This window comes from Leucopleurus acutus, assembly GCF_964270905.1.
Source record: "Leucopleurus acutus genome assembly, chromosome: 6".
NCBI classification, from domain to species: Eukaryota; Metazoa; Chordata; class Mammalia; order Artiodactyla; family Delphinidae; genus Leucopleurus; species Leucopleurus acutus.
The window spans coordinates 67285352-67311488 of NC_139149.1; the positions used below are offsets into that span (position 1 = coordinate 67285352).

General features: G+C 35.9%; 1 protein-coding gene across 1 annotated transcript in view; it reads right to left on the bottom strand.

Moving 5' to 3' along the window:
* CERKL (CERK like autophagy regulator) overlaps nt 1-26137 on the bottom strand; it is a gene marked incomplete at its 5' end in the record, with an annotated part of 149243 nt that overhangs the window by 96186 nt on the left and 26920 nt on the right. Inside the window, one exon of the mRNA XM_082841519.1 lies at nt 9234-9476. Within this exon, the coding sequence (XP_082697645.1) occupies nt 9234-9476 (243 nt within the window). The remainder of the gene's footprint in view (nt 1-9233; nt 9477-26137) is intronic.

The window sequence follows — 26137 nt, forward strand, 5'->3', positions numbered from 1 at the left end:
AGACATTTCTCCAAAGAATATATACAGATTGCCAACAAACACATGAAAGAATGCTCAACATGATTAAGCATTAGAGAAATGCAAATCAAAACTACAATGCGGTATCATCTCACATTGGTCAGAATGGCCATCATCAAAAAATCTACAAACAATAAATGCTGGAGAGGGTGTGGAGAAAAGGGAACCGTCGTCTTGCACTGTTGGTGGGTATGTAAATTGATACAGCCACTATGGAGAACAGTATGGAGGTTCCTTAAAAAACTAAAAATAGGGCTTCCCTGGTGGCGCAGTGGTTGAGAGTCCGCCTGCCGATGCAGGGGACATGGGTTCGTGCCCTGGTCTGGGAGGATCCCACATGCCACAGAGCAGCTGGGCCCGTGAGCCATGGCCACTGAGCCTGCACGCCCAGAGCCTATGCTCTGCAACGGGAGAGGCCAGAACAGTGAGAGGCCTGCGTACCACAAAAAAAAAAAAAAAAAAAAAAACTGAAAATAGAACTACCATATGACCCAGCATTCCCACTACTGGGCATATACCCTGAGAAAACCATAATTCAAAAAGAGTCATGTACCACAATGTTCATTGCAGCTCTATTTACAGTAGCCAGAACATGGAAGAAACCTAAGTGTCCATCGACAGATGAATGGATAAAGAAGATGTGGCACATATATACAATGGAATATTACTCAGCTATAAATGATACGAAACTGAGTTATCTGTAGTGAGGTGGATGGACATAGAGTCTGTCATACCGAGTGAAGTAAGTCAGAAAGAGAAAAGCAAATACCGTATGCTAACACATATATAGAATCTAAAAAAAAAAAAATGGTCATGAAGAACCTAGAAACAGGACGGGAATAAAGATGCAGACCTACTAGAGAATGGACTTGAGGACACAGGGAGGGGGAAAGGTAAGCTGGGACAAAGTGAGAGAGTGGCATGGACATATATACACTACCAAATGTAAAATAGACAGCTAGTGGGAAGCAGTCACATAGCACAGGGAGATCAGCTCAGTGCTTTGTGATCAGCTAGAAGGGTGGGATTGGGAGGGTGGGAGGGAAGGAGATGCAAGAGGGAAAAGATATGGGGATATATGTATAACTGATTCACTTTGTTATAAAACAGAAACTAACACACCATTGTAAAGCAATTATATTCCAATAAAAATGTTAAAAAAAATTAAGGTTAAAAACAAGGTATTTAAAAAAACAGAAAAAGACACTTGCACCCCAATGTTCATTGAAGCACTATTTACAACAGCCAGGTCATGGAAGCAACCTAAATGACCATCGACAGACAAATGCATAAAGAAGATGTGGTATATATATACAATGGAATATTACTCAGCCATGAAAAGGAACGAACTTGGGTCATTTGTAGAGATGTGGATGCATCTAGAAACTGTCATACATAGTGAAGTATGTCAGAAAGAGAAATATCATATATTAACGCATATATGTGGAACACAGAAAATGGTACAGATGAACCGGTTTGCAGAGCAGAAATTAAGACACAGAAGTAGAAGACAAACATATGGACACCAAGGGGGCAAAGTGGCGGGGGGTGAGGGTGGTGGTGGTGGGATGAATTGGGAGATTGGGATTGACATGTATACACTGATGTGTATAAAATGGATTTTTAATAAGAAAATAAATAAACATTTTTTTAAAAAAAGTCTACAAACAATAAATCCTGGAGAGGGTGTGGAGAAAAAGGAACCTTCCTACACTGTTGGTGCAAATGTAAACTACTGTGGAGAACAGTATGGAGGTTCTTGAAAAAACTAAAAACAGAGCTACCATATGATCCTCCAATTTCACTCCTGGGCATATATCTGGAGAAAACCATAATCTGAAAAGATACATGCACCCCAATGCTCATAGCAGTAATATTTACAATAGCCAAGACATGGAAGAAACCTCAACGTCCATCAACAGATGAATGGATAAAGAAGAAGTGGTATATATATATATATATATATATATATATATATATACACACATACACACACACAATGGAATATTACTCAGCCATAAAAAAAAGAAATAATGCTCTTTGCAGTAATATGGATGGACCTAGAGATTATCATACTCAGTGAAGTAAGCCAGACAGAAAAAAATAAATATCATGGTATCACTTATTTGTGGAATCTAAAAAAAATATGCAAATGAACTTATTCACAAAACATAAATAGACTTACAAACATAGAAAACAAACTAATGGTTACTAAAGAGGGGGTAAATTAGGATTTGGGGATTAAAGTATGCACACTACTATATATAAAATAGATAACCAACAAGGACCTACTGTATTACACAGGGAACTATACTAAATATCTTGTAATAACATGTAATGTAAGAGAAATTTTAAAAAGAATATATATAAAACTGAACCGCTTTGATGTATACCTGAACCTAACACAACACTGTAAATTTACCATATTTCAATAAAATTTTTTTAATTAAAAAATTTTTTTAAATGTTTAAGTGACATTCATATTTTAACGTCCAACTCAAATGCTCATAAACCAAAGTCTTGAATCATTTTTTTGGTGCTTCAAAGGAAAAAGTACCCATACTTCAGACAAAATGTCCTTGCAGAAAATAATTTGTCCCTAGGGAGGCAGGTGTTGCTAACTCAAATACTGTACAACGAAATGTCTGAAGCTATCATACTTTTGATATATAACAAACACTCATCTTAAGATAACCATTATACTGTTGATTTCCAGTCTATTTCTCCTTATAAGTACATCATCTGGCAGTACATCCTAGTAAAACTTCACATCATTATGTTCTCCTCCTAAGAAAAACTCTACCTGGTTCATGATAATATAAATCACGATACAGTTTGGATTTTTAAAAACCCCAAAACATATTTTACCATGAATTTCTTACATAAGACAACATGAATATTAAACAAAATATTGTTTAGAAGCCCTGGTTTTTACTATTGAGGAAAGGATCCTATGAAAACCATCATTATTATCACATGGAAATCAGATTCGACGTCTTTGGGAAACTAGGAAAACGTGCTCTTCTTAGGAATAAAAGCCAAATATTTATTTAAGTAATTTTTCTATTTTCTTTGTTTTTCAGAACTGAAAACCTGGAGGCTGTTCAACTAGAAGCTAAGAGCAAATTATATTACAAGGACAAAGTGTGTTTAATCAAAATGGTTCGTGAAGTTAGCATTTAAAAATGAAACAGAAAAATATGATAACAGAACTAACTCAGTCAAATATGGGCTAAAAATACCTTTGTCAGTTGTCTGTGGGTAACAATTAAATATTACAAATAAATTAGAAAAACCAAAATATAATCACAAAATTCAATGGTCTTATGATAAAAGGGTTCTTCATTTTTTTTTTCTTTTTACCATTCCTTCTATTTTAGTTCTGGCTTTTGTCTCCTCTGCCTATTTTAATGTATGAGTATCCCCCCAAGATTCTGTATTTAGCCCTTTGCTTTTTTTTTTTTAACTGTATACTACTTCCTTGCAGTCTTTCATCTATTCCCATCACATCAGCTCTTCTTCACCTCTTCATTCACTCCTCTCAAACTGCCAGCCTGCTGCACATCTCCAACGGATGTTATATATGCCAAATGTGTCTGCAACAGAACATCTTTCCTTCAAATCAACCAGTGTCCGGATTTCACTCTGTTTATGACTTTACCACTCTCCAAGTTACTTGGGCATAAGGCTTTAGATTTTTTTTTAATCTTTTTTCTTTTTCTTTTTTTTTTTTCAGTACGCAGGCCTCTCACTGTTGCGGCCTCTCCCGTTGCGGAGCACAGGCTCCGGACGCACGGGCTCAGTGGCCATGGCTCACGGGCCCAGCCGCTCCATGGCATGTGGGATCATCCCTGACCGGGGCACGAACCCGTGTCCCCTGCATCGGCAGGAGGACTCTCAACCACTGTGCCACGAGGGAAGCCCTAAAATCTTTTTCTTCATTTCCACACCATTCTCCTAAGTCCTCCACTGAAGATCAACCAGTTCAACTCCTGAAAATCTTTCAGTTTTGAGTGGCCCTAAATGTCACCTTAGGGATACTTTGTTTTGTCCCCCTATATGGGATACCTGACAGAAAGCCTATGAATATGCTTTAAAGTATAGATTATAGTACCTAGAGGAAAGGTTGGTTCAGGGTCCAGAGAAGCTTGCAGTTCACCATTTCCAGGAAACTCAAATATGCAGAGACTGGATCACACCCTAATTGAATAAGAATTAATGCATCTAGTGTACACACATGCTATAAAGGTTGTGCATGTTTATCTTTGCATCACAGGTATAAAAAAAGCAGAAGAGACTATGTTAAATAACTTTCACCACAATGACTACATATTAGGCTTATCAGTGACTACATTTCAGCCTTAATTTTTTAAGATTTAAATTTCTGATTCAATGATCAATGGTGATGTTCCCTACTAAATTTTTCAAATCTTCATTGTGGCCCTTAACACATTTATAATACGAGTTTTCTTGTCTGTCTCCTAGGGCAAGAGTGCTCTATACAGGATTACATTTCATTCTTTTTTGTATTTCCAGCACTTAACACAGTGCCTGATCCAAAATGTGTGTTGGGTGAATTAACTTATATTGACTATTAGTCAATAAAGTTATGGTGACTTTTCTATTCCTAAGAATAAAAAAGATACTGTGCTCAACTGTGTTATTAAAAATTGGAATGTAAAAGGAGTTAATTTTTTTCCAAATAAAAATAGAAACAGTTCTAAGACTCCTTTTTTATATTTATAAACCCTTTTTAATCTGGCTACTCTTTGTCAATGTCTTGAAACTTCACGTACCAATATTTGAGAGTTGGCTTCATCCTCCTTTTAGTACTGCCAATTTGGTCTTTCCTCAAAAATTCATCAAATCTTATTCATTGCTCCAGTTCAAAATATAAATGTGCATATGTGAAAATAACATTTAATATCCAAATATTCTAAAATTATAATTGTTAGACTAATCTCACTAAAAGACCAACTAGTTGAGGCTTTCAATACCTTCTTCATGTTTGTCTTAATAGAAGAATAAAGGAGAAAAAGATGTAAAAGCTTACAGGAAAAAAATCCATTTGCTGATTAAAGACAATATTCAAAATCAATGAAAAAATATATATTTTTTTAATTCACTGTTTTGCCACAGAACCAGTTAAAACAAGATCTTTGGACTTAAAATAGTAATGTCTAAAATTCAAATGTAGGGCATTTATAGTTTTGTGATGTAAACTTCTCTCATCCCCTGAACTTACGTCAGGTCTATTTCAAACACAAATTCCTTGGTTTGGAAACCAGCAATCACTATTTGCCAAACCTGATGCAGTATATATGGTACAGAATAGGGACAATGGATGTGAGATACAAAGATAATCCACAAAGAGACCCGATTCTGTGGAAATAAGAACAAAAGAGGACCAGGAAGAAGTAAACAATCAACCTCATCCCAGAAAGAGTGGGAAAGACACAGGCCACCTCCATTTATGGAAAGAGCCTCGAGCCAATTGTTTTTGACTCTCAGACAACAGGCATTTTAATAAACACCTGGATTACCTAGCTTTGAAAGTAAAAGAAATATGAACAAAAACGCTCTAAGATTACAAACTTAAGAAAGGAAGTGTCAGTATTATGCAGCATTTGGCAGAGATCTTTGGAGGCTTGAGCGTGCATTTGCGTATGATGAAACTGGCCCAGAACTGTCTTTGTGAGGCATGGGGTTGAGGAGTTGGCTCCTCCTATAGGACCTACTGAGTCTACTGAGAGGCAGAAATGGAACAGCCATTCATTCAGACCATCCTGATTCGGTTCCTTCATTTTTATTAGATGATTTCAAACCTGTTTTGTTTGTTTGCATTGGTTGATTTCAAGTCAATCTATTTGCTTTTAATCAGCAAAATCGCTCTGTCCTCCAGGACCATGGCAGAGAATATGACCTCATATATTTCACTACCTCCAACTGTTATCAAAATCAAAGGTACAAAAAGTAACATTCCCAAAGGATGATAGCTTAAAAAATATGTAATTTATTCATCTCTATAATTGCCTAGATTTTAATCCTGGATCAAACCAAAATGTCATTCATTAAACTGAAAAAATATGTGGACAGTATTTTTGTGGTGTGTGTGGACAAGTTGCTCTACTCCAATAAAATTGCTTTTACGGAATTGGGCTTTCTTGTGATGCCCTCTGCTTACTTGCTTTTGGTTTTATGGGTGAGATATATTGCGGAAGTTGTCTCTCACATCACTCAGCCAGCCCTTCATAAGCCCCTGGGGAGACTTCCTCAGACTGTCAGTGCAAGGAAGAGCTTTGCCTCTCCTAATCAAATGACACATTCTTATTTTATAGACCATTCAAGTCCCACGAATACCTGCCCATCTAAGGAAATTTATTCAATTAAGTTTTCATTTTCATTTTAACTTCTTTTATCTCTTCTCAAATGAATTTAAAATAAGAACACTGTAAAAGACTCACCATTAAAGTGGAATACTTTTAGTTTTATATATATATATATATTCTGTATGTTTCCAGAGAGATGAACCAAACTACAGCCTCTATAGTTTCCTGCCTTCTTAAAACAATCAGGTCTCCTTGAAGGGACCACTTAGTAACAGTTCTCCTAGCTCTAATATTTCACTTCACCTCATCTTTTGTGCATAAAATCGTATCAGTTGGCTGCCCTTGACCAACTTGGGTCCTCAGTCTTCTTGGTCAATGATTCCTGGCCTGAAAATTTCTAACCTCGCCATGTGCCTGCTCTTTGTCTGGCACCCATCTCTGTCCTGAGTCATCTTACCCCAAGCTGTGCATCAACTACACCAGCTGCCTCTACCTTGATCAATCTGGCAAACAGGAAGAAATGGCCAAAACAAAAAACAAAAAAAAAAAGAAAGCAAGACTTACAACTTTATGAGAAGAAAAAAGTCCTAAAACTCAGTTTGATTATACTTTACCTAGATACCTTTAGAAATCCAATTTGCTTTATATGTCTATTCATGCACTTTATTTAAAATGTAAAATATAAATGCCATTCAGAAATTTTAGATACAACTGAATTCAAAAGGAGATAATATTCTAGTAAATGCTCTCTTTTCTCTGGATATTACCTTCAGAAAAATCTACCCTGAAATATAGACAATTTAAATATTATCTTCAAAAAACTGTTATCCTCACTGGACAGCCATGTGTACATCAATGAAGTTAGAACACTCCCTCACACCATACACAAAATATAAACTCAAATGGCTTAAAGACTTAAATATGAGACATGACACCATAAAACTCCTAGAAGAGAACATAGGCAAAACATTCGCTGACATAAATAGCACTGATGTTTTCTTAGGTCAGTCTCCCAAGGCAATGTAAATAAAAGCAAAAATAAACAAATGGGACCTATAAATCAAACTTATAAGCTTTTGTATAGCAAAGGAAACCATAAACAAAAACAAAAGACAACCTATAGACTGGGAGAGAATTGCAAATGATGTGACTGACAAGAGCTTAATTTCCAAAATATACAAACAGTGCATACAACTCAATTTCAAAAAACAAACAACCCAATCCAAAAATGGACAGAAGACCTAAATAGACATTTCTCCAAAGAAGACATGCAGATGGACAACAGGCACATGAAAAGATGCTCACCATCACTAATTATTAGAGAACGGCAAATCAAAACTACAATGAGGTATCACCCCACACCAGTCAGAATGGCCATCATCAAAAAGTCTACAAATAATAAATGCTGGAGAGGATGTGGAGAAAAGGGAACCCTCTTGCACTGTTGGTGGGAATGTAAATTGGTGCAGCCACTATGGAGAACAGTGTGGAGGGTCCTCAAAAAACTAAAAATAGTTACTGTCTGATCCAGCAATGCCACTCCTGAGCATATACTTGGAAAAGGTGAAAATTTTAATTCAAAAAGATACATGCAGCCCAATATTCATGGAGGCACTTTTTACAATAGCCAGGACATGGAAGCACCCTAAGTGTCCATCCACAGATGAACGGATAAAGAAGATGTGATAGACACACACACACACACACACACACACACACAATGGAATATTAGTCAGCCATAAAAAAGAATGAAATAATGCCATTTTCAGCAACATGTATGTAGAGATTATCATACTAAGTGAAGTAAGTCAGACAGAGAAAGATAAATATTATGATATCACTTTTATGTGGATTCTAAAAAATAGTACAGATGAACTTATTTAAAAAACCCAAACTCACAGACATAGAAAACAAACTTATGGTTACCAAAGGGGAAGGGGGGGAGGGATAAATTGGGAGTATGGGATTAACAGATGCACGCTACCATATATAAAACAGATAAACAACAAGAATTTACTGTATAACACAGGGAACTGTATTCAATATCTTGTAATAAACTGTAACAGAAAAGAATAGAAAAAAAGGAATATACATATATACACATATACACACACACACACACACACACACACACACATATATATGTATAACCAAATCACACTGCTGTACACCTGAAACTAACACAATATTGTAAATCAACTATACTCCAATTAAAAAAAAAACTGTTATTCTCAAGCCATCCAGTACATATATGCACTTGCCATCAATGTGTAGGTGGAAGAAAAGCAAATTCTAATATAAGCTCAAAAGAAACATTAATAGAAAAATAACAAGTGAAAAAAATATTTAAGAACTGTTTTATTTCAGATTATCAAAGTTTCTTTAAGGAAGCGGTCATTCAACAGTTACTTCCTAAGTCATTCTATAAGGTCAGCATCACCTTGATAGCAAAGTCAGAAAAAAGATAATAAAAGCAGAAAAGAAAACTACACACAAATATTTCTCACAAATATCAATGTTAAAATCCTCAACAAAATACTAGCAAACCAAATTCAGTAAAATATTAAAAGAATTATATACCATGACCATGTGGGATTTATTCCTGGAATGCAAGGATGGTTCAACATATGAAAATCAATCAATGTAATACACCACATTAATAGAATGAAAGGAAAAAGCCATATGATTATTTCAATTGATGTAGAAAAAGCATGTGACCAAATTCAACACCTTTCATGATAAAAACACTTAACAAACTAACAACAGAAGCAAATGACCTCAACATAATCAAGGGTTACTGTACTGATAAATACAGTGTCATGTTTAGATTAATAACCTACATCAAGGAAACTAGACTCATTAAAAATCTCCACAAGGAGTACTTACCTGCCAAAATTTTCTTGAACTGTCTAAACCATACGTCACAGTGGTCTTCACTTAAATTAATAAGATCAAGTGTAGAATCCTTTAATTTATTTTGTTCCTTTTTCAAACATATGAAGAGCGTGATTCCTAATAAAGTACCACTTCTCTGCTGTTTAACTGAATAACGCCGTTTCAGTTTGACAGAGAATATGTCTTTGAGTTCAATAAATTCTTCTTTATGTAGAAAATTATATTTGGAATCACCTGAAAAGAAATTAAATTTTCTAATCAAAACCACTGTGTCTATATCTTATATGTATGAATAATAAATAGTGAAAACCCACAAAATCGTTATCATCTGTTATTTTACGATTATGCTTTATGTCAAGTCCTGTATGAGATGGGTGGGGAAAAAAAAAGAAACATTGGGTCTATTTTCCCATAAATAGAAGAAATGGAAGGGAGTCCCTGCCACACAAGGCCTAGGACATTCAGAATCTGAGAATATTCAATGTATGAAGAATTCCAGGAACATAAACAAAGCAACATTTCAATAATAATAAGTTAGTACCATGCAAGAGGCTTCCTGGTACTTACAAGGACAGAGTAAAGTAATGGAAAGAAGAGAATTCACTAACAGAAGTGAGTTTATGACAGGTTGTTGAAGGCAACATGTAAAGGAAAGAACATTTACATTCTAGGGAAAGTAACACATATGCAAAAAGGAAACAGAGCAAGATTACTGTGAGCAGAAAGCATTATGAATGCCTGCTATTCTAAAAAGAAAGATCCACCTGAATCTTACTACAGTCAGACTTTATTTTATAGTGGCATGAAATTTTACTGGTTATGTTTAAACACAGGTCAGAAAACACCTGTTGTTGTGATAATGGGCTTTTTCAACTGACTCTCAAAGTAGAAGTGTTTTATACTTTAAAAATAGTACTTTCAAAACTTCCACTCTGGCCCACATGGAATCACAGGGAATGCTTTTTCACCTTCTGCCTGAAACGACTAACAGAGCACACCAGAGAAAGGAAACATCAGTTTCAGACATGGGACATTAGGTAGCACAGGACAGTGATCCCTGAGAGAGGGAAAACAAAGAAGCCATATGATTACAAGCCGACTGTCCCAGGCCACAGGGAGCGGAACCCTGGTGGAGCCTGGTTGTCTCCCTGAGCTGAGGAGGACTGAGGAGCCAGGAAAGCCAAGATGACTTAGAGTTCACTTGGAAAATTATTATAAAAAGGAGAGCTGCACAGAAAGAGAACTCTATAGATCTTCCCCCTGAATCTTCAGCTGAGCATGGATCTGTATATGTGTGAGGCCAGGGAAAGAATTACACAAAGGATTAGAGAGAACAACACTCAGAGATCACACAGGTGTTTCCACCAGCCAAAGTGGAAAAATAATGAAATTGGTGGGACTTTGGGGAGAGCACTTAAAAAAGTATTGTCTCGTTAGTGAGCTGACCAAAGGCTGCTCTGATTCCACCTAACAAAGCTTAAGAGCAAGCCTCAAAAGGATTCAAGCGTTTCCAAGTAACTTAACATCCTAGAACAAAGCTCAAGAGTATTTACTGGAGCTGCAGTGAACATTTTGGTACATGACTCTTTTTGAATTATGCTTTTCTCAGGGTATATGGCCAGTAGTGGGATTGCTGGGTCATATGGTAGTTCTATTTTTAGTTTCTTAAGGGATCTCCATACTGTTCTCCATAGTGGCTGCATCAATTTACATTCCCACCAACAGTGCAAGAGGGTTCCCTTTTCTCCCCACCCTCTCCAGCATTTATTGTTTGTAGATTTTTTGATGATGGCCATTCTGACCAGTGTGAGATGATATCGCATTGTAGTTTTGATTTGCATTTCTCTAATGATTAATGATGTTGAGCATTCTTTCATGTGTTTGTTGGCAATCTGTATATTTTCTTTGGAGAAATGTCTATTTAGGTCTTCTGCCCATTTTTGGATTGGGTTGTTTGTTTTTTAATATTGAGCTGCATGAGTTGCTTGTATGTTTTGGAGATTAATCCTTTGTCAGTTGCAGGACATGGAAGCAACCTAAGTGTCCATCAACAGATGAATGGATAAAGAAGATGTGGCACATATATACAATGGAATATTACTCAGCCATAAAAAGGAACGAAACTGAGTTATTTGTAGTGAGGTGGATGGACCTAGAGTCTGTCATACAGAGTGAAGTAAGTCAGAAAGAGAAAAACAAATACCGTATGCTAACACATATATATGGAATCTGAAAAAAAAAAAAAAAGAAAATGGTCAGAAAAACCGAGGGGCAAGACGGGAATAAAGATGCAGACCTACTAGAGAATGGACTTGAGGATATGGGGAGGGGGAAGGGTAAGCTGGGACAAAGTGAGAAAATGGCACAGACATATATACATTACCAAACGTAAAACAGATAGCTAGTGGGAAGCAGCCGCATAGCACAGGGAGATCAGCTCAGTGCTTTGTGACCACCTGGAGGGATGGGATAGGGACAGAGGGAGATGCAAGAGGGAAGAGATATGGGGACATATGTGTATGTATAACTGATTCACTTTGTTATAAAGCAGAAACTGACACACCATTGTAAAGCAATTATACTCTAATAAAGATGTTAAAAAAGAAAAAAAAAGAAAAGTATTTACACGAATACGAAAATATATAGCAACTCTAAATGGTAAAATTCACAATTGCTCTCATTCAATCACAAATCACTACACATGTAAAAAGGCAGAAAAATACCAGCCATGATAAGAGACAAAGAAATCAATAGAAACAGATGTAGAAATGGTACCAGCGCTAAAATAGCCCCAGGAAGCAGAGGCCCTCTCTCAGCTTTCTTAGGCCTTAAGCAGGCATAAAGATATTCTCAGACTGGAGCAAAAATTTTCAGGTGATTTAAGTTCTTTCTCTGCATTCTCAGGGAGTTTGGGGGCCTTTCCCAACCATTCAGCAAACAGCCCAATTGCTCCCAAAGCACATGTACCACTGAAAAAGAAACAAAGACAAGCTCTTCTCTCAGTGCTTATGGCAGTGGGATAGGGTGAACCCACGGGCAAATTTTCAGGCCTGTCATTTCCTCAGAAAGCTCAAGCTTCAGGTCTGCGTACCGTCTACTTCTATTGTCACCCGGTGACCTGAGAATCAATACCCTCAAAGTATCACTTCAATGGGAAACATTTATATATTCTAGAAAATAAAACAGCCATCACTATTACTACAATCATCACTTAATCAACAGAGTGAAAATAATGTATCATCAGAAGCCAAAATGTCCCACGTGCCTTCACGAACAGAGTGAGTCAACCCACCCACTCTTCTGTAAGTACTAATGGATTAACCCATGTTGGTAAGATTGACTTTTCTCTAGTTCAATGGCTCTCAATCTCTTTGGTCTCAGAGCCCATTTACATTCTTAAAGACTGAGGGCCCCAAATAGCTTTTGTTTATGGAGGTTATATCTATTGATATTTACCATATTCGACATCAAAACGGAGACTTTTTTAAACACAAGAATACAAAGCACACACTGTATCAGCCATCAGGGCAAATATGTCACCACATATCTCAGCCTCTGGAAAACTCAACTGTACCCTCGAGACAGAATAAGAGTGCAAATAACAAATAACTTCTTAATACAATTATGAAAATAGCTTTGATCTCCCAAACTCCCTGAGAGGGTCCTAGAACACATTTTGAAAATGCAGCTGTAGCATATTTTAGATTGTTTGTTCCCTTTGACCATATAATAAAGTTAGGACCTTTTACAGACTCAACTTTTCAATTAATTAAAATTCTTGTTTCCACTTGAATACTCCAAATTGGTACAGAATGACCAGTGAGAGTTCCTCCCATCTGCCTCCTTTGTTACAATATCCCAATAGCTTTGAAAATAACCTTTCTTTCTTATAACAGCATAGTGTTTCAAGCTCATCTGGGATTCCTCAAGGAGCCTGGTTCCTTCTCAGGAAGAATATCTTAGAAACTAAAAGCTGGACAGTATGTGTTATATATGAGGGAAACCAAGCTCTTTCACAGTAAATCATCATTAAGATATCTGCAGCTGGTGGGCTTAGTACAAGTTATTTGCACTTGTTGAGCAGGTAGGCATATGGCCAGGGTCTCTAGAACAATTAGGAGGGGCCAGGGAGAGCTTACATCCTTCCTCTACCTTCAAGAATGGAATCGGGGCTTCCCTGGTGGCGCAGTGGTTGAGAGTCCGCCTGCCGATGCAGGGGACGTGGGTTCGTGCCCCGGTCCGGGAAGATCCCACATGCCGCGGAGCGGCTGGGCCCGTGGGCCATGGCCACTGAGCCTGCGCGTCCGGAGCCTGTGCTCCGCAACGGGAGGGGCCCCAGCAGTGAGAGGCCCGTGTACCACAAAAAAAAAAAAAAAAAAAAAAAAAAAGAATGGAATGAAGCAGGCTTTCAGAGGTCCCGACAAATCCTCACCCTGTGGCATGTACTGTCTGTATGGCAAATGATACCTTGTGAAGTGTAAAGAAACTGGCCTCCCATATATGGGTGCTACTGGGTGTCTGCTTCATACAGCTAAATGTTACAGATAGGTCATAGCACTTACCTACCCTAAAGGAATTTATATTCTTGATTATATATGCGAGTACTTTTCCAAAAATCAGTTAAACAATCAATAAAGTTGAACATCTTTTATTTTTCGTTTGTATTTCTTAAAAGAGTTGCCTCTACAAATGCATTTCCCTATTTCTATTTGGTTGCTTGTCTATTTCTTCTAATTTGTAGGAGTCCTTCAAACATTCTTGAAATTAATCCTTTATTATATATGCACGATATATGTTACAAATAATTTCTTCTAGGCTAAACTTATAATATTCGTTATAACCTTGCATCTCATATCAATTTGAGTATTTACGTAGTCAAACATACAGCAAATAAGAGCTCCAAAGGAGGGAAGTAGAAAGGGAGGGAAGGACCACTGAGGAAAAAAAATAGAGGGATGAAATATACACTTCTCACTCGAAGTCCTATATTAGTCTGAATTCCTTGCCATGTGTGCCTTACTTTGGCAGTAAACAATTCAATGACTATTCCTAGTTAAAATCTCTTGTAAACTGCAAATTTAAAGATACTAAACCAACAGCCAAGATCCAACTTAGTAGTGAAAACTAGAAAAATTTACGGAAACCGGGCAAGAATACCTATTATCATTCTTACTATTCTCAATTATTCTGGACATTCTGGTCACTGTCATACATAAGGAAAATGAAATAAAAACAACTGATGGTGGAAGGGGTAGAGGGACAGCTGAAACTATAACTATTTATAGACAGTATCACAATATATTCACAAAACTCAAAAGAGTCAACTTAAAACCAATAGAACTAATAAGAATAGCCAGTAAGGAAGCTGGTTACAAATATATCAATACCTAGAAAGAAAGCATAATGGAGATAAAGAGATCCTATGCAAATTATTATCCAGAAACAAGTTTAGCAAAATGATCCTGGACTTGCTTGGGTGGAAAAGGCCATTCAAAATAAACTGAGAGACAAAGAATTGAATAAATGAAGGCATACCAAGTTCGAAGATTACATATTTTTATGCCAGTATTCTCATTATTAATAACTACATTAATGCAATTCCAGTCAAAATCTCAATGGTATTTTCTTTGATGTAAGGGGCAAGGAACCTAATCAAATGATTTGCAAATTTTCTTGGAATAAATATATTAATGAAGAAAATGTTTTAACAGTAATGAGGGGAAGTACATACCCAGTCAGATAAAATACTATTTTTTAAGGTTATAATAATTTAAACATCTAGGAATAGATAAATGAATGGTCCAAAGAAATACTTGTAAATATTTTAAGTCACTAATGTGATAATGGTAGTATCCAAGTTTAGTGGGAAATATTCAGTGAAAGGTGATTTAGAACTGGTTCATCTTTAAAAAAGAAAAGAAAAACTAGATCTCTATTTCATAATATACACCAATATTCCTAGATTAGAAAGAACTTTATATAACCATAAATTAGTAAAGCCATAGCATGGCAATAAAGGCAGACATTACAGAGACTGAGATACTCAACACAGAAGTTATTTAATGCCAATAAAGTCCTAAAGACCCATAAGAAGTCACAAACAAAGGCCAACTGGGCAGAAATATTTGCAACATATGACAGTTAAATAATCTATTTAATCAAGAAAAGAAACACTTTAGTGGAAAAGTACATAAAAGGCCCAGGCAGGCATTTCACAGAAGAAGAAATGCAAATTGACCAATGAACATATGAGAAAGCTCAATCTAATTAGTAATCAAAGAAATGCAAATTAAAACAACAAGATACCATTTTTTGCCTTTTAGATTGGCACAAGATCAAAAATAATGCTCAGTGATGATGTCGGTAAAGGGAACCACTCCCAGCACTGGTGGGAATGCAAAAATGGTAACTGCTGGAGAACAAGTTGGGAATACGTATCAAAAGATTTCAAAATGTTAATTGCAGCATTTATAATAGCAAAAATATTTGAAGCAATATTCATGTTCTTCAATAGGAGAACAGTTTAATCATAATCTTCAACTCACAAATGAGCAAATTAGATCTTTGTGCTCTAATCTGGAAAGACACTCATGTTAAGAGGTATGAATAAGTGGAATAAAAGCAAGTAACAAAATAATCTGAGAAATTTGATCTCATTTCTTTAAAAGGAGAAAGAACCCAAGGGGAAAATAAACAGTGGTTACCCATGAAAAGAGAGATATGAGGGAGTATAAGATTAATTTTTTCTTAAAAACCTCCCTCTCTGTAGTCAGCATTACATTTTATATGTTTTTTTAAATGGAGAGAAGGGAAAATGCTTTAAAATATGCATATTTTTGATCCAGCAATTTACTTCCAGGAATTTACCCTAAGGGAATAAGTAACATGCACAATTTAGCTAAAAGAATGCTTACCCAAGCATTATTTGAGTGAAACTTGGAAACAACCTAAATATGAAATAACAGAGTATTGGTTCTGATAAATGAAGCAGAGTCATATACCAGAATGCAATTCAGTCATTAAAATGTAGAAATCTGACTAGAAAAGTGTCTAAAACAGTGCACATTTCCATTACTGTTTTGTATATATTTACTGAACACATAATGCATGTGGAATATATTTCCATATGCACATATGCATGAAGATGCATATGAAAACTTGGAAGGAGAATGAGTTTGTGATTTAGTTTGCGTATATGAATTTCTAATTTTCCTACAATGAAAGTATTTCTGTAATTAATTGAAAACGATGTTTCCTTTGCTCATCCTAAAATAGTTCCTGATCATAGTTTTAATTGTTAAAATTCCATTTTCTGGGCTTCCCTGGTGGCGCAGTGGTTGAGAATCCGCCTGCCGATGCAGGGGACACGGGTTCGTGCCCGGGTCTGGGAAGATCCCACATGCCACGGAGCGGCTGGGCCCGTGAGCCATGGCCGCTGAGCCTGCGCGTCCGCAGCCTGTGCTCCGCAAGGGGAGAGGCCACAACAGTGAGAGGCCCGCGTACCGCAAAAAAAAAAATCCCATTTTCTAAAATGTAAGGGTAGCTAATATTTAATGAGCATGTGCTATATCATTGTGCTATATCATTGCTATAAGCACTTTACATCTATTATCTCATTTAATCCTTAACCTGTGGATCTACTAACCTGAGGTAGATGCTTTTTCCTAAAAGAGAAGGAATTCAGGCCAGAGTGTTTACATAACTTGCCCACGGTCATACATCTGGTAGGGGCCAGATCCAAGATTTAAATCCAAGCAATTTGGCTGGTCTTTACCCACATTTCACATTAGTAAGGACCTTCTTCAAGTAAACACACACTCGTCTGACCCTCTGGATCTGTTTTTTATTCTAGTCAAACTTAAAACAGTAGGCAAACCATTATTCTGTCTCTAACTATTCTGTAGGAAAACAGCAAACCACCAATGTCTTTTTTATTTATTTCTTAAAATAAATTTATTTATTTTTGGCTGCACTGGGTCTGCATTGCTGTGCATGGGCTTCTCATTGCGGTGGCTTCTCTTGTTGCAGAGCACGGGCTCTAGGTGCATGGGCTTCAGTAGTTGTGGCTCGCGGGCTCTAGAGCTTAGGCTCAGTAGTTGTGGTGCAAGGGCTTTGTTGCTCCGCGGCATGTGGGATCTTCCCAGACCAGGGCTCAAACCCATGTCGCCTGCATTGTCAGGAGGATTCTTAATCACTGCACCACCAGGGAAGCCCCACCGACGTATCTTAACTGAGTAGCAGAGTTGATCCTTAAACAACTCAGGGCTTGGGGCTGCACCCTCAGTGCTGTCAAAAATCCGCATATAATTTATAGCTGTCCCTCCGTATCCACAGTTCCCCCCATTCGTGGTTCCACACCCAAGGACGCAAACAACCACCCACTATTTACTATTAAAAAAAATCTGCATATATATGGACGCATGCAGTTCAAACCCATGTTGTTCAAGGGTCAACTGTATTTCATCTGAAACTTCAGGGTAACCTTCAAGGAAATGGAAAGTTAGAATGTAGCAACCAGGAGCTGACAGAAGTGAAAATTCTGAAAATCCCTGTAACTCTCTGAGTAGTATTTCCTGCTTTCCCTGCTCAGGCTTCTAATCTCTTCCCACATTTGCCCACTGATTCAAATTTGGGGTTTTCACATGGTCTCTTTGCCAGGGTGACAACAGGAAACTAAGAGGAAGAACTACAGATTTAGAACAAACATTTTGTTTTTATTTGAAATGAAAATAAAGATAATTGACCTGTGAATAAAATAGTTTTTGTTTTACAAACTTCTAACAATATGCAAATGTTCTTCAGCACTCTTTTTCTCAGCAGCTATAGAGATCTCTCAGGTGCCAATTTCCTACATAGTAATTCTGGCCTATTATTCATTTCTCCAATGTTAATCATTTACATGACATGAGTAAATCTGCCCAGTTCTCTCTAATCACAGGATACACCTGATTTTGAATAAAACTGTTTCCTAACATATGTGAAGATGTGTATACTAGTTTTATAGAAAATTATTTTCTGCTTCTGAATATGGTCTTTAGGATTAAAACTTGTTAGAATTCTGTGAACTTGAATTTAAAATGGTTTTATTTAATGGCTTGGAACTGTCTAAATATTGTTTAATCCATCATCAGATTAGATGGTGCTTGTCTATGTCTTATTTTTGTTTTTTGAAGTTCTTAAGATATAAGCAGTGGGCCAGCTGGCTCTGCGGGGCAACAGGACATTGGTTTCCAAGACTTGAAAGAGAGCTAAGGCCAAAGGGTCCTCAGATTTCTAGGTGGAAAGCCCTCAGGCTAACCCCCAGTGAAGGCTGAAGGTTCTAGAGATCATCTGATAGGATAAGGTAAAAATCTAAGAAGGTCACTGTTTCTCCTCAACCCCCATACCAAAACACTTACTCTTTGGGACACATTTAGAAAATACAAATATTTATGAAAAACATGATTAAAGAGGGAAAAAAAAGAAAATAAACCATATTCAGAGTGAAGACTACTGTTTTAGGGTCTATAAAAATTGACCACTTATCTACACCCCTTTATAAGTAATACCTTAAGAATGACTCAGACTCTCTTTATTCTCTATGTGAATCAGAAAAATACTGCTTTTGATTTATAACCTATTTTATTTGTAAACTTATAAATGCTGAAACATATTTAGGTCTTTTATCTCTGCTTACTTTTTCATCTGCAAGATAGCTGATTCGATCCCCACACCAGCCACCTCTGTTAGAGTATACAACAAGTTTCTGCCATGTATAAAAGCAAATGTTTTCATAACGTAGCAAAAGCCACATTTCCATGCACAACCTAACACATGCAGACAGTATGTAAAAGGGGAATTAAAAATATTTTTTTTAATGAAAAGAAAACATACTTCGGGGGGTGTAGTTTAAATATAACTTTAATTTTACCTTAATGTTAAAACATAGCTTTACTGGTGAAAAAATATGAAGTCAAACTTTATCCATAAATTGATATTTGATAATAGTAGATAAAAATATGAGAATCATTTATAGACACTTTCTCAGATTATGAGAATTAAAACCTTACAGATGATATATATTTATATATGTTTTTCTTTGTGGCAAGTGGTTTATTATTTGAAATCTATGGGTTCATTAGGATCATATTGGTGATAGCTAGTTGTTTCAGAACATTAACTGTCCTCTCACATTACTTACATAGATGCTGGGGACCATCTGTTCCAGCACGGGATTTAAGTATACGTCTATTGGATATCATGCTATTTATTTAATTCAGCACCCACTTCCTATTGTTGTATTTTCTTGGGGGGAAAAGTCAATTTAATTACAAGGAATAAAGATAACCTCTCCTGGCAGGTTACCCTGTCACCATGAAAGCAAAGCAGGACCTGCTTAAAGTAGGTTACAGTGGTTAACAAGAAGAGTAAAACCAACAACACTTAAGAATATTTAGCAAAGGTTTAACAGAAATAGAACAGTGAATGGCACTTTTAAAAATATTACTGTAAGCCCAGGGCTTGTCTAAATCAATCTTGGCACATCTGTCTGATGCAGACCGTAAACAGGATTAGAGATGGATTTATCTGCTTGGCGCTAATTGCGCTCACAGTTCCTGCACATGTCCACTCTTTAAAATACTGCCTGAAAAACAAGCCTGCCTGATAGATGGCTCCCACAACAGAGTGTAGACACACACTTATGGTATATTAGATGGTTAAGCAATGTGATGTCTAACAATTTTTTTTCCAGCTCTTCAGAATTACTTATCTAATCCCCTAATTAAAAATACAAAATTCTGTTTGAATATACCACATACTGAGATAAATCTGTGAAGCAAGGGACCAATAAATTTGAATACACTTTAACTGTAAGAAGAAAACACAATTTAATTGTTAATAATCAGGTTAAACCAGGGTTTAAACAAATAGGGCTGCACCAGTAATTTACTGAAAAACCATCACAATGCATTACTATCCTCAAGAATTATGACTTAACATGTTAGCATAAATGTTTAAGTTCCTAAATATATATACTTATCAAGAGTGACAAGAAATAGAATTATCTAGTAAAAGAATTATAGAGGAAATTCTAAACTTATCACTTACTGAGAGATAAATGCCAATCCCATACCAAAAAGTCACATTTTTGTCATACCAAATAAAACATTAATGCTCAATTTCTTATCTGCAACTTTTTTTCCCACTTAGTTATTTCTATCATGTGTAAACAGCTTAGGTACTTCTCTTAAGAACTAAGCACCTGGAGATACATAGGTACTTTTGCATGAAGTCCAAAATGAACTAATCAGGCAAAAAATTAAATATTATTCTTTGTTTTGATGATTTGAAATACAGACAATATGTAATTCTTTATTCAAAACAACATTTAATGCCTATGATACAGAGTGACATTAACAATTTTAAATTACATAGTCTGTTTAATCACAAATACCACATAAAATCAGTATTTTAAAAATCAGTATAATTGAAAATTTAGGTTGACTTCCAATCAAAGACAATCTTCTGTTCTAAAGCTCTTTTCTTGATACATAATTCACTCATGTTCCATATATCTTAGTGAGCTCTTAGAAATCAGTTTTTTTCCTATATCTACCATTAATAAAAGTATATCTATACTTACACTGTTGTTTCATACAGACAAATGGAGAAATTGGCAAATTATGTCAATCAGTTAGATATTCTCAATGTGTAATCTCAGAAGGTATATAGGGTCAACATGATTTTTATAATAATACTAGAGATGTTATTTGCCTTTTTCACTGTGCTGACATTTGCATGGATGGTGAAAAGGCAACAGTGGTTAAAACTCCTGGTGTCACCATGAATCAAGGCAGTGACACTAAATTCCATTAATAATTGTTGCATCCTTCATCACCTCAAACTCACAGTTTAAAAAAAAGAAGTTTCACTTAACTGTCCTTGATGAAGCAGTAACACTTCAATTTTTTAAAAAAATCTCTGCTCTTTAGTATATTTCTTTTTAATATTATGTGTGGTGAACTAGGAAATGTGCAAAAAAGCATTTCTGCTACAAATGAAAGTGATGGCTCTCTCCAGGAAAAGCACTTATACCCTTCCCATTATGACTAGCTGGATTTTGTGGAAGACCATTTTTGCCTGAAAGATGGACTAACAGACTATGGTATTCAGACATGAGTATTTGGTAAATGTTTTCTGGGAACTGAGCGAAGTGGGCCAGTCACTCAAGCAAAACAACTGAGAATATTTGTTGTCACTGATAAAATTCCAGCCTTCAAGCAAAAATTAGAATTTTGTAAAACTTGTACCTGTCACGGTGAGCTTGACAGCTTCCCAATATTTAAAGAATCTTATGATGCAGTGCTGTTAATGTATCTGATATTTTAAACATATTACATAAAATGTGTCAACATTTGGAAGCTCTATATAACTCAGTAGACCAAATTTTCCAAATAGTCAATGCAGGATATTATAAAATCATGCATAATGAAAGATTCATTCAAAGTGCAAGACAGACCAATAAATTTTCAAATAGCAGACTACAAAAGGTTAATTGATGTCTTCAGATCCTGCTTTGTAACTAACATTTAAGAAATTAGCACTTACCAAGTTTTACTGTAGTATCAAAGAAGGATATCCACAATTACCTGAAAACATTATTAAAATACTTCTCCTTTTCTAAGCAAACATGGATTTTCCTTATACACTTTAACAAAAACAAGATATTCACAACAAACTGAGTGCAGAAGCAATCTTGAGAATTCAGCTGTCTTTTATTAAGCCTTCTATTAAAGAAGACTGTCTTCTATAAAAGAGATTTGCAAACTGTAAAGCAGTCAAGAAAGTGGCATTGATTTTTTATTGTTTTGGAAAATATTTATTTTTAGTCAAAATATTATTTATGTTAAAATGCAATGGACTTACTACTGTTATTTTTAATGAATTAATGTTTTGAATGTTTAATCTCTAATGTGATAAATATCAATGGGTATAACTTATATAAACAAAAGCTCTTTTGTGGTTTTCAATAATTTAAGAGTGTAAAGGGGTCCCAAGACCAAAAGGCTCAAGAACCCCTGGTCTATCTATAATGTTGTAAAGATAGGCCTAACCTTAAGAAAATGCAGCCTAAAGATGTCATGGTTCACGCATTTTATCTTTCATCATCTTGTATCAAACAACTGAGATTATATCATTAATTTTTTTAGACTGTCTATGCAACAAGTCCCTATTACATATGAAACCTAGTGAAATGAAAGAAAAATTCAAAATTTCATATTCTGTATTTCATATTCTATAGCATGACTTTATCATGCAGTTAATTGGGTTTTGTCATTTTCACTTCAGCAAGAGCACTCACATGCATCTATTGGGACTATGTATTACTCAATTTTACTATCTACTTATATATTTACCCCTGTCATTTTACACATCTACTTCCATTTCTATTCCTTAGGAAAAACATTTATAAATGGGGAGTCTCTGAGAATGGCACCAACAGAAAATATGACATTAATTGAGTCACCTTAATCTTATAATCTAGTCTTTTTTGGCATTATCAGTTCAGTTATGTGTATCAATTCACAGGATTTACAGTTCACATATATCCTACTAGATGACCTTTGCAGATTCCCCACCAACGTCAGATACTGGAATCGGTCTTCCTTTTTCTAGTTTCTCATTCACTTCAACAATATCTTGACCGTCCTCCTCATCTCTAATCTCTGTATCCCAGCATCTAGCTCAATGCTTCAAACACAGGCTAGGTTTCCAATAAAAGATTTTTTATTGACTGTATTTACCATCAATCAGATAATATCTTAATGACAGTGTACGCATTTCAACCTCTGAACCTTTGTTCCTTCATTACCCAGCAAATGGAAGGCCTTCTTGACTCTAGTCTTTTCAAACATTAACCATCTGTCAAAGCACACGGAGCCCCTCCTCCAAGAAACATCCTTCATTTTCCAGTCCCTCTGAACTCCACTGGCCCAGTACTACTCAGCTGAAATGCAGTCACATATCAGAAGTTCCTAACTTCAGAGAGGTGAAAGCACAAAGGTCCTTCAAAGCCTTTTAAGAACTTATCAACAAGTTACACATATTTTTTCCCACACTAGTTAAATGGTGGTTTTAAAAAACAGCAATGGGGGAGGGATTAGAGAAAGATCAGACTGTAATAGTTTAGGATAAATCCAAAAGCTTATTTCTTCAATATGTCTGAACACCTAACATTCCAGGCACTTCTGTGTGGATATTAAAATGCTAATATTAACATAGCGATCTCCATGGACAACTGTTTCTAAGAGAACAAAGGTTAAGGAGTTCTTTATCCTTCACGGCCTGGAACTTGCTGGACTGTGGAAATAGGACCAAATCTAAGCTACAATGATGGCTTCTATTGCCAGCATCTAAGGACAATGCCTGCATATGGGCTTCCTGCCTGGTAAGGGCCCTTATATCTCACAGTCCAAGCTGACTCACTGATACTCTTTTTTTCTGAGGACCTCAAAGACAGTCACCATGACTTTGTTTTCACCTCTGCCATTACTAGCAATCAATGCCCTAGCTACGCAGGTCCCATCCCCCATCACCTCATAGTAGTCACAGTGAAGTTACCACACAGCCCTCCAGATAATCTAAAGGGTTTTGCTACTGAGAGACACTAAAAGGCTCACTTTTATACCACTCCCATTCAGTTTTACCTTCAAGACTGTCATTATTTGCTCCTAAGAAGCCAAACAAGTATTCAGAATAACTACTGTAAATCCGGGGTATCTGAAATTAGCACATGCAGATCCACGTTGCTGGTAGGAAACAGAACCATTACATGAGAGACTAAAGCAAGTAATAATTTTCACTTGATGAAGATTGATCTTAGTACCAGGAAGGGAAAAGTTCAGCTGAAGAGCCAAGACAGCTAGGAAGAGAATGCCACCATCCTGACCATCCAGAAATGAACTGGAAGAAATTCACCTTTCAGCCTCCAGGACACCTGAACTTATCATTAGTCCACCTTCCAGATGCCAGAAATGGCACATCTGTGGTCAAGGAACCACTGTGTGTGTGAAGGAAGCAAGGGGGGAGAATAAAGAGAAATTGCCAGAAGTTACTTTTATATTGAACATACAAAAGTAAACTTAAATACAAACATATTCACGATAGCCAAAATATGGAAACCTAAGTGTCCACTGATGGATAAATGGATATAGAAATGTCACACACACACACACACACAGTGGAATATTATTCAACCATAAAAAGAATGAAATCTTGCCTTTGGGATAACATGGATGGAACAATGAGGGGATTATGCTAAGTGAAATGTCAAAGAAAGACAAATACTGTATGATCTCACTTGTATGTGGCATCTTAGAAAACAAAAACCACGAGCTCATAGACAGAAAATGGACTGGTGGTTGCCAGAGGCAAGGGGTAGGGGGTAGGCAAAATGGGTGAGGAAGGTCAAAAGGTAAGAACGTCCAGCTTTAAAATGTCATGGGGATGATGATACAGTCATTCAACATGATGACTGTAGCTAATAATATTGTACTGCATATTTGAAAGCTGCTAGTAGAGTAGATCTTAAAAGTTCTTATCACAAAAATTAAAATTTTGTGACTATGGTGATGGATGTTAACTAGACATTGTGGTGATCATTTCAAAATATAAACAAATATTGAATCATTATGTTGTACATCTAAAACTAATATATGTTACACGTCAATTATACCTCAAAAAATACACATCTGAGATATTCTAAAAATATTTGTAAATCCTTATTAACTTGGTGAGGATTTGTAGGCCTAGACTTAGTGGAGACAAAGGAAAAGTGATAAACAATTTTAATGTAGCTGATCATGGTTTTACTAAAAAATTCCAACTTAATAACTTTCAAGACAAAGTTCATGTTTATTTTTAATATGCTAGGCACATGGGCGATGTAGCCCTTTATTTCATTTCCACCATTAAAAGCATACAGTTGACAAACATGTTTAGTTTCTGTTTTGTTTTTGGCATTCAAAACCTCTAGGTAAGTAAATCCAGTGAGAATTGATTCACTAAGAAATATTAAAATGAAATTACCAGTAAAATGTAGTCAAATATCCTAACTTTTAAATTTATTTTCAGTTGGACTTAGGCAAATGTAAAAAAAAAAATTACATCTTAATAAACACACATACAAAAACTATAAATTATGCTAGTCAGTTGATACCATTTAGGCTCCTCTTCACAAAAAATATGACCTCCTACCTACCTATTTGAAATGAAATTTTTAAAGCCATTTTGGAGTAGAAATTAGAAGTTATTTTTTTTCTGAAAAAGCCTTAAATTGATTCAAAGAGTCTGATATGAAAATAAGCTCAATGTCTGACCTTGATGTTCTACATATATGGTATTTATTCAGTTATGTTCCCAATTAAAGAGTTTTAGAGTAATAGTTTCTTCTCCATGCCTTTTGTTATAATTTTTACCACATAATTAGTACTATGATAAAAGGCCAAAATTAAAGGTAAAGGTAAGAAAGTATTACTTTGATAATGTAAAAATTTTAGAGAAAATTTGAACATTTTAGATCAAGTATATATTTAATTACACCATATAGCATGTAATCGAAGCAAAATAGCTTGTAGGATTACAGCAAGCCATCTTCTCCACTGTGCTGTAATACTACTGTCAGTAATTTTTTTAGAAAGATAAATTTGATATCAATACGATGTGACACAACTGCATCAAACCTTAATTTCACTCACAGTAAGAAGTCACAGGATTAAATAACACTGTGCAGTCTTTTAGAAAAGTTTATTGCTTCCAGATGGATTCAAGTTTCCTTTCAGCCCTGATTACATCTAATATGCACAGGGTGCCAACATTATAAAGGACAGAGTCAAAAATATCATTTATATAGATAG